General features: G+C 43.1%; 1 protein-coding gene across 1 annotated transcript; it reads left to right on the forward strand.

Annotated features, from left to right (window-relative positions):
• The first annotated feature begins 370 nt into the window (after nt 1-370).
• Nucleotides 371-9,316, forward strand: LOC109200624 (tonsoku-like protein). Its single transcript, XM_025904681.1, has 5 exons — nt 371-420; nt 2,390-2,441; nt 8,055-8,102; nt 8,206-8,305; nt 8,850-9,316. The coding sequence occupies exons 2-5, from the start codon at nt 2,415-2,417 to the stop codon at nt 9,044-9,046; spliced, it is 372 nt and encodes a 123-aa protein (XP_025760466.1). The 5' UTR covers nt 371-420; nt 2,390-2,414; the 3' UTR covers nt 9,047-9,316.
• The last annotated feature ends 842 nt before the right edge of the window (nt 9,317-10,158 follow it).

Consider the following 10,158-nt stretch of genomic DNA (forward strand, 5'->3'; position numbering starts at 1 on the left):
ATAAGCAGCAGAAGATGGGTAGATAAACAGTTATTAGTCATCCATGTATCTCTCTCATACTAGGCACCGGGCTGTAAACTTGTTCCTGCAGGGCTATGAAAAGTCCTGGATGGAGACAGAGGAGCACTACTTTGAAGATAAACTCATAGAAGACCTCGCTGTAAGTTAATTTCATTTAAAAAAAACAAAACGAGTGGAATTCTTCTGACTACTCTGGAATTTTTGCTTGTTTTGAAGGCAAATTATGTGTTAATTTCTTCAGTGTATAGCATAGTTTTAGCACTTTGTGAATGTGTGTTGATTTCAGAAACCAGGTGAACAGGAGCCATCTGAGGAAGAGGAGGGGCAGAAACACAAACACATAGATCCCCTGCATCAGCTCATCCAGCTGTTCAGCAGAACAGCCCTAACAGAAAAATGGTGTGTATTTTACACACTACCTGTTAAAAGTCCCTATTTTTCCAGTTATTTGTTGCAGTTCATGTCGTTAAAGTCCAATGAATAGCTTGAAATGGTACAAAGGTAAGTGGTGAGCTGCCAGAGGTTAGGTTACCCAAAACTGAAAAATAATGTACATTTCAGAATTATACCAAAAGGCCTTTTTCAGGGACACAACATGGGTTAACAATTCAAAGCTGTTCTGCAGCAGTGAAGGTTGATCAAGCCTTGAAAGCTGCTGCTACTAATTCCTACAGGTGTTCCAACTTGGATTAATTCCAACCCCCTCTGTCTGCATAAAGCAGTGTTGGTGCCATACCCTTGTGAGCATCAGCTGAACAGTACTGTACTGCAGTAAGTAGTGTGTTGCTACAAAAATGGTGAGAAAAAGACCATTAACAGTGGAAGAGAGAGAGACCATCATAACACTTAAAAATGTAGGTCTGTCCTGACAAAGAAAGTCAAAGTGTCAGTGAGTACAGTTTCCTTCACCATCAAACGCACTGAGAAACAAACTGTGACAGGAAGAGGTCTGCAGACCCAAAGACACGACTGAATCACAGGACAAGGTTCTGAGAGTTAACAGCTTGTGTGATAGGCAGCTCACAGGACAACAGCTTCAAGCACATCTATCTCAAGGAGCTTCGTGATGTAGTCACCTGAAATGGTTTCATTTCACAGGTGTGCCTGTCAGGGTTCATTTGTGGAGTTTCTTGCCTTCTTAATGGGGTTGGGACCATCAGGTGTGTTGTGCAGAAGTCAGGTTGGTACACAGCTGACAGCCCTGTTTGACAACTGTATTAATTTATAATATGGCAACAACCAATGAGGTAAGTAAAGAGAAATGACAGCCCATCAGTCAGTCTGGGAAATTGCTAAAACTCTAAATGTGTCCCCAAGTGCAGTCAGGAAAAAACGCTATGACAAAACTGGACCGCCCCAGGAAAGGAAGACCAAGAGTCACCTCTGCTGCTGAGGATACATTCATCCGAGTCCCGAGGCTCAGAAATCGCAAGTTAACAGCAGCTCAGATTAGAGCCCAGATAGATGCCACACAGAGCTCCAGTAGCAGACACATCTCTACATCAACTGTTCAGAGTGTGTGAATCAGGCCTTTATGGTCAAATAGCTGCTAAGAAACCACGACTAAGGAAAAGCAACAAGCAGAAGAGATTTGTTTGGGCCAAGAAACACAAGGAGTGGACATTAGACCAGTGGAAATCTGTGCTGTGGTCTGATGAGTCCAAATCTGAGATCTTTGATTCCACCCACCGTGTCTTTGTGTGACGCAGAAAAGGTGAACGGATGGTCTCCACATGCACGGTTCCCACTGTGAAGCATGGAGGAGGAGGTGTGATGGTGTGGGAGTGCTTTGGTGGTGACACCATTGCTGGGATTTTTTTCAAAATTGAAGGCACACTGAACCAGCATGGCTGCCACAGCATCCTGCAGCGACATGCCATCTCATCCAGTTTGTGTTTAGTTGGACCGTCATTTATTTTCTTCCAACAGTACAATGAGCCCAAACACACCTCCAGGCTGTGCGAGGGCTGTTTGACCAAGAAGGAGAGTGATGGAGGCCTGGCCTCCACAGTCACCTGACCTAAACCCAATGGAGATGGTTTGGGATGAGATGGAGCACAGAGGGAAGGCAAAAGGACCAACAAGTGCTCAGCATCTCTGGGAACTCCTTCAAGACTTTTGGAAAACCATTTCAGGTGACCACCTCATGAAGCTCATGGAGAGAGAATGCCAAGAGTGTGCAAAGCAGTAATCAAAGCAAAGGGCGGCTATTTTAAAGAATCTGAAATATAAAACATGTAAATATTCATCAAAATAATGAAAAACTGTTAAATGAGAAGATGTCATTTCAGTCAGTGGTGCACCAAAATTATTTTCCTTAATACAGCTATAATTGTGCTAACTTTGGTGAATGTGTTTGTTTTTGCAGTAAACTGGATGAGGATCATCTCTACATGGCCTACGCAGACATCATGGCTAAGGTATCTGTTGCTGAGTACCAACACTAAACACTTTTGAATTGAAACTCACATAGCTGGCTTAGCATAGACGGTAAAAAAACCTGTTATTGTTCTGTGTGCTGTTTATGTCATCGACCAGGGATGATGCTTTTGGGCTGATGGATTACTTGCAGGGCGCTGTACTGCCTAATCAAATCACTTATTGCAACTGGCACCTCCCCTACCTTCAGTGTAGAATAGTTTAGTGTGGCCTGAAAAGCTAAGAGAGGGAAAAGAAATTAAAAACAGATGCACCAAACTGTGGCAAATTAACCAAATGTTAGCAGCTGCACTGTTAACAGTAGCACTAGCAGCTGCACTAGTAACTAGTCTTCTGGATGGTAGAGTTGTTGTTGGTTTAGGACACTGTTAATATATCACTGCTTAGTGATTGCAGTCCGAATTGGGTCTGCTGGGTATATTTCTTCAGACACTTCATGCTGTCAAGGCCGGGAGAGCAGTACGTGGGAGTGAACATAAGTGCAGACACAATACAGAGCGGAAATAAGATTTCACAAGTTTTATTGAAATCACAGAATAAACTATGGTGAGACATGAATACGTGGCAGGGAAATCTCTGACGAGGAGTCTTGCAGGTGGCTCTGGAGGCGGGTAGCCCTCTGAGTGTTGAGTGAGTGAGTTGGGTTCCAGCCTTGTATTCTAGTAATGCAGAGGAAGCAGCAGGCAGGAGGACAGGCAGGTGAGAGCAGTGAGTAATTTAAGTCGAGAGAAGCAAGTTGCAGAATGAAGCTGGGATTTGACTGTGGAGACCAGCGTCCAGAGGAAGGAGTAAGGTGGTGACTTGACGAGATTGCTAAAGGCACAAAAGAGATCAAGTACTTGGCATGAACAAAGAAACGAACTGGTGAAGAACTGATGGCAACACTGGTTTTAAATACTGTCTTGCTGAATGCCACAGATGGAAAACGCGTGGAGAAGTGTAGGTGTTGAACCAGGGCTCCACCCCAAAAGGCAGATGCAGAGCGCAAGGCCAGGACAGAAAACCACTGAACACTGACCTGGATCATGACATATATATAAACACAAAGAATGGTGTGTTTAGCTTTAGGATCAACCAAGTTCCCCAAAATAAAAAATAAAAAACTGTTTGTGGTGAACACCTACACATCGAATAAAAAATTAAAGCATGTGAGACTCAATCTCACTGCACACTTTGCCAGGCAAAGTGTGCATGGATCTGACAGACAGAAAGATCTGACAGACATGCTCCTAATGAGAAGACGGATGGTGTCCTGGGGGATCTCCTGCCAGATCCGGACCAGGGTATCACCGAACTTCTGGAAAAGTTGAGGTGTTTTATTGGATCTATGTCAGCCGAGCATGGGGGCAGTTAGTGGTATCAGGCATTGTCATTCCGAAGGAACTACATGCATACTCGAGCCACATGAGGCCAGGCATTGTCAGGCACCAGGAGGAACCCAGGATCCAATGCATCACCATAGGGTCTGATGTGAGTCCAAGGATTTCATCCCATTACTTAATGGGAGTCAGGGTGCCATTACCTAGTCTGTTAGAGGTTTGTGCGTCTGTCCATGGATATGCCTCCCCCAGACCAGTCATACTGAACGATGTTACAGGCGGCATAATGTTCAATTCAATTCAATTCAATTCAATTCAATTTTATTTATATAGCGCCAAATCACAACAAAAGTCGCCTCAAGGCGCTTTATATTGTACAGTAGATAGCACAATAATAAATACAGAGAAAAACCCAACAATCATATGACCCCCTATGAGCAAGCACTTTGGCGACAGTGGGAAGGAAAAACTCCCTTTTAACAGGAAGAAACCTCCGGCAGAACCAGGCTCAGGGAGGGGCGGCCATCTGCTGCGACCGGTTGGGGTGAAAGAAGGAAAACAGGATGAAAGACATGCTGTGGAAGAGAGACAGAGATTAATAACAGATATGATTCGATGCAGAGAGGTCTATTAGCACATAGTGAGTGAGAAAGGTGACTGGAAGGGAAAAACTCAATGCATCATGGGAATCCCCGGCAGCCTACGTCTATTGCAGCATAACTAAGGGAGGATTCAGGGTCACCTGGTCCAGCCCTAACTATATGCTTTAGCAAAAAGGAAAGTTTTAAGCCTAATCTTGAAAGTAGAGATAGTGTCTGTCTCCCGAATCCAAACTGGAAGTTGGTTCCACAGAAGAGGGGCCTGAAAACTGAAGGCTCTGCCTCCCATTCTACTTTTAAATACTCTAGGAACAACAAGTAGGCCTGCAGTGCAAGAGCGAAGTGCTCTAATAGGGTGATATGGTACTACAAGGTCATTAAGATAAGATGGGGCCTGATTATTTAAGACCTTGTATGTGAGGAGCAGGATTTTGAAATCAATTCTGGATTTAACAGGAAGCCAATGAAGGGAAGCCAAAACAGGAGAAATATGCTCTCTCTTTCTAGTCCCTGTCAGGACTCTTGCTGCAGCATTTTGGATTAGCTGAAGGCTTCTCAGCGAGTTTTTAGGACTTCCTGATAATAGTGAATTACAGTAGTCCAGCCTGGAAGTAATAAATGCATGAACTAGTTTTTCAGCATCACTCTGAGACAGGATATTTCTAATTTTAGAGATGTTGCGCAAATGGAAGAAAGCAGTCTTACATATTTGTTTAATATGTGCATTGAAGGACATGTCCTGGTCAAAAATGACTCCAAGGTTTCTCACAGTGTTACTGGAGGCCAAGGTAATGCCATCCAGAGTAAGAATCTGCTTAGATACCATATTTCTAAGATTTTCAGGGCCGAGTACAATAACCTCAGTTTTATCTGAATTAAGAAGCAGAAAGTTAGCGGCCATCCAGGTCTTTATGTCTTTAAGACATTCCTGCAGTTTAACTAATTGGTGTGTGTTACCTGGCTTCATGGATAGATAGAGCTGCGTGTCATCTGCATAGCAGTGAAAATTTATGCTATGTCTTCTAATGATGTTGCCTAGGGGAAGCATGTATAATGTAAATAGAATTGGTCCTAGCACTGAACCCTGTGGAACACCATAATTGACCTTAGTGTCTGAAGAGGACTCTCCATTTACATGTACAAACTGGAGTCTATTAGATAGATATGATACAAACCACTGCAGTGCAGTACCTGTAATACCTACAGCATGTTCTAATCGCTCTAATAGGATATTATGGTCAACAGTATCGAACGCAGCACTGAGGTCTAGCAGGACAAGCACAGAGATGAGTCCACTGTCAGAGGCCATAAGAAGATCATTTGTAACCTTCACTAAAGCTGTTTCTGTGCTGTGATGAGCTCTGAAACCTGACTGAAACGCTTCAAATAAGCCATTCCTCTGCAGATGATCAGTTAGCTGTTTGACAACTACTCTTTCAAGGATTTTTGATATGAAAGGAAGGTTGGAGATTGGCCTATAATTAGCTAAGACAGCTGGGTCTAGAGATGGCTTTTTAAGTAAAGGTTTAACTACAGCCAGCTTGAAGGCCTGTGGTACATAGCCGATTATTAGAGATAGGTTGATCATATTTAAGATCGAAGAATTAATTAATGGCAGGACTTCTTTGAGCAGTTTTGTAGGAATGGGGTCTAAAAGACACGTTGATGGTTTGGAGGAAGTAATTATTGAAGTTAACTCAGAAAGATCAATTGGAGAAAAAGAGTCTAACTTAACATCGATGGTACTAAGAGTAGCTGTAGATAATATTACATCTGTGGGATGATTATTGGTAATTTTTTCTCTAATGATAAAAATTTTATTTGTGAAGAAGTTCATGAAGTCATTACTAGTTAACGTTAAAGGGATGGTTGGCTCAGTAGAGCTCTGACTTTTTGTCAGCCTGGCTACAGTGCTGAAGAGAAACCTGGGGTTGTTCTTATTTTCTTCAATCAGTGACGAATAGTAAGATGTTCTGGCTTTGCGGAGGGCTTTCTTATAAAGCAGCAAACTATTTCTCCAGGCTAAATGATGATCCTCTAAATTTGTGACACGCCATTTCCTCTCCAGCTTACGAGTTATCTGCTTTAGGCTACGTGTTTGAGAATTATACCACGGAGTCAGGGACTTTGGATTTGAGGCCTTAGTTTTCACAGGAGCTACAGTATCCAGAGTCGTACGTAGTGAGGAGGTAAAATTATTAACAAGATAATCGACCTCTGTTGGAGTAGCGTTCAGATAGCTGCTCTGCTCTATGTTGGTACAGGGCATTGAAGATGATAACAGTGGGTGGATTATATTCTTAAACTTAGTTACAGCACTTTCAGAAAGACATCTACTTTGATAAAGTCTACTCTCCACTGCTGTGTAATCAATTATTGTAAATGTAAATGTTATCAGGAAATGATCAGACAGCAGAGGGTTTTCAGGAAACATTGTTAAATATTCAGTTTCTATGCCATATGTTAAAACAAGATCTAGAGTGTGATTAAAGTGGTGGGTGGGTTCTTTTACATTTTGAGAGAAGCCAATTGAGTCTAGTAACAGATTAAATGCGATGTTGAGGCTGTCATTTTTAGCATCTACATGGATGTTAAAATCACCCACAATAATTATTTTATCTGAGCTGAGCACTAAATCAGATAAAAAGTCTGAGAAATCAGAGAGAAACTCTGTGTAAGGCCCAGGTGGACGATAGATGATAACAAGTAAGACTGGTTTCTGAGTTTTACAGCTGGGGTGGACGAGGCTAAGCATCAGGCTTTGTTCTCCACAGCTTCTCTAGACCCTTTCACATCTGTCACATGTGCTCAGGGTGAACCTGCTATCATCTGTGAAAAGCACAGGGCACCAGTGGTGGACCATTCTGGTATTCTACGGCAAATGCCAGACGGTGCTGGGCAGTCAGCAGAGGGTTGACAAGAGGAAGCTCTGTCCCCAGGCCACCATCATAAAGTCGTTTGTTGATTGTTGATCAGAGACATTCATGTCAGTGGCCCCTTAATTTACCGTTCGATCTACCCTCACCTATAGTCACGAGCTGTGGGTAGTGACCGAAAGAACGAGACTGTGAATACAAGCGGCGGAAATGAGCTTCCTCTGAAGGGTGGCTGGCCTCTCCCTTAGAGATAGGCTGAGAAGTTCAGCCATTCGGGAGGGGCCCAGAGTAGAGCCGCTGCTCCTCCACATCGAAAGGAGCCAGTTGAGGTGGTTCGGGCATCTGACAAGGATGTCCCCTGGGCGCCTCCTGGGTGAGGTTTTCCGGGCATGTCCCACCGGGAGATGGCCCCGGGGCAGACCCAGGACACGCTGGAGAGATTATATCTCTCGGCTGGCCTGGGAACGCCTTGGTGTTTCCCCGGACAAGCTGGAGGAGGTGGCTGGGGAGAGGGAGGTCTGGGCTTCTCTGCTTGGGGAGATGGATGGATGGGCCTTCTGCAGGTCATTTTGTAGAACTCTGGCAAGTTTCATCTTGTTCATCTTTGCACAAAGCAGCAGATACCGGCCCTCCCCATCATTCGTAACATCTGGTTTAAAAAAACAAAGATGGTGACACCGAAAATACTCAGTTTGATGCCTCAGTGCTTTGGAACTTCCCGTCGCTGATGTGGCTATATCTATCCGAAGTAATCAGTCTGTAGTTTGTATGCTTTTTTTCACCTTTCTCCCTTCCTTCAGAGTTGCCATGATGAAGAGGATGACGATGGAGAAGTGAAGAGTTTTGAAGTAGGTGATCAGTCGGTCTTGAATCTTCCACTAGTCTCCTCAAGTTTTTAGCAGTTTCATTTTTAGATGGTCTGCAATGATATGTGTCACCTTTCTAACAAAGGAAAAAGAGATGGAGAAGCAGAAGCTGTTGTATCAGCAGGCTCGGCTGCACGACCGTGGCGCTGCTGAGATGGTGCTCCAAACCATCAGTGCTAGTAAAGGTAAGTCTTGCCTATCGCCCCCTACTCTTTACTGTAACTCAGCGGTGGCAAATATATTATGGCCCTTGTGATAGAACCAGGCTGTCCAATCCCTATGCCTGCTTACTCATTGATGTGTTAAAAGTAATTTGTTCTGGATATGACTGTTTGGGAGCCTATTCTTAGATCCACCGTTTCACACTAATTCACAATTTGATGATATTTGATGTTTTTATCACCTGTGCAAAGTTGTACTTGGCAACAGTTTGTGTCTTGCTGTGCGTCTGTTTCCTTTTGACACATTTCTAAGTTTGAACATTTAGTATGTATGCACAGAGGTGTTGCTTGATGAGTACACACACAGACATTACAATATAGAAGTGTGGTTTAAAGATAAAAAACAAAAACAAAAACTGATTAGTTGTGAATTAATTTTCCCTTTTATGGAGCAGAAAACGTTACTGGATGCTAGCTAATAGGCTACATTTGGATGTCAAATATTTATAGGGGGAAAATGGAAATTATGGATATGAAATAAAATGTCTCTTTGTTGCTTAACCTGCAGGTTGTCAGGTCTCTGGCCCCTGGGAGAGTGAAGACCTGGACAGTTTGTCAGAGCTGGTCCAGGATATCCGTCTTTGCTCTCAGGCCCTCAACAAGCTGGACCGACAGACCTTGAAGCAGAGCTGGGTCAGGACTCAGTCACACGGACACTTTCTCGACCGAAACTCCAAGTGCCTCCTCTCCGCCACCTCCACTTGAGGGTGGGAGGTGTGATGATGTCGGCAGAACTTTGCTTCTGATGTCTACTCTTTATCACTGACGGTGGATTTTGAGCCAGTGTTCATAATAAAAGTGGTCATTTTTATAAACATTTTGTTTAGTGAGGCTACACCAAAAAGAAACAAGATAAAACCAAAATAAAGTGACATGCTGTCCACCAACAATCTGTTGATAGCTTGTGTTTTATGCATTTTTGTCTGCCTTATTTATACATGTAAAGCTCTGTATCTGTATAAAGAGTTTGTGTTAGTGTGCGAGAGGTTTTGTGTCGCAATTGGTCCTGTTTTAATAAATAAATAATAAATAAATAAAGTTTTATTTATATAGCACCTTTCAAGACAGAATCACAAAGTGCTGCACATAAAATTACAAGTCATAAAAAGATTTAAAAAGACTAAATAAAACAGGCAAAAAATTAACCAAAAGCAGTTTTAAAAAGGTGAGTTTTGAGTTGTGTTTTAAAAACAGCTACTGAGTCCACAGTTCTTAATGCTTGGGGGAGAGAGTTCCACAGTCTAGGGGCCACAGTGGCAAAAGCTCTATCACCCTTAGTCCTCCTCTTAGTATTTTTTTATAGCAAGTAAGCCCAGATCAGATGACCTCAAAGACCTGCTGGGGACATAAGGCTGTAGCAGATCAAAGATGTAGGCAGGTGCCAGTCCATGCACAGCTCTGTAGGTCAAGACCAGGATCTTAAAATCGACTCTAAATTTAACAGGAAGCCAGTGTAACTGAGATAACAACGGTGTCACATGTGAGTACTTGGAGGATTTTGTCAAAAGCCTAGCTGCAGCGTTTTGCACAACCTGCAGACGATCCAGAGAACCTTTGCTAAGACACATAAACAGCGAATTGCAATAATCCAAGCGTGACGAGATAAATGCATGTATAGCAATCTCCAGTTCAGATCGAGATAAATTCGGGCTTAGCCTAGCCACATTTCTTGAATGATAAAAACAAGACCGAACCAGAGATTTCACATGCCCATCCAATGTGAAACTGGAGTCAAAGGTGACACCTAAATTCCTGACAGAGGATTTAACATAGAGTGAGGGAGGACCAAGGGCTTTCACTATCTGCGATAGGAATCT

Source organism: Oreochromis niloticus, unplaced genomic scaffold, assembly GCF_001858045.2.
Source record: "Oreochromis niloticus isolate F11D_XX unplaced genomic scaffold, O_niloticus_UMD_NMBU tig00003313_pilon, whole genome shotgun sequence".
Lineage (NCBI taxonomy): Eukaryota > Metazoa > Chordata > Actinopteri > Cichliformes > Cichlidae > Oreochromis > Oreochromis niloticus.

Excerpts from the sequence above, each read along its gene's own strand:
- LOC109200624 (XM_025904681.1), top strand. The coding sequence starts at position 2,415 with ATGGCCTACGCAGACATCATGGCTAAG. Across the intron at positions 2,442-8,054 it reads ACGCAGACATCATGGCTAAG|AGTTGCCATGATGAAGAGGA; the intron begins GTATCTGTTGCT and ends CCCTTCCTTCAG. Across the intron at positions 8,306-8,849 it reads AACCATCAGTGCTAGTAAAG|GTTGTCAGGTCTCTGGCCCC; the intron begins GTAAGTCTTGCC and ends CTTAACCTGCAG.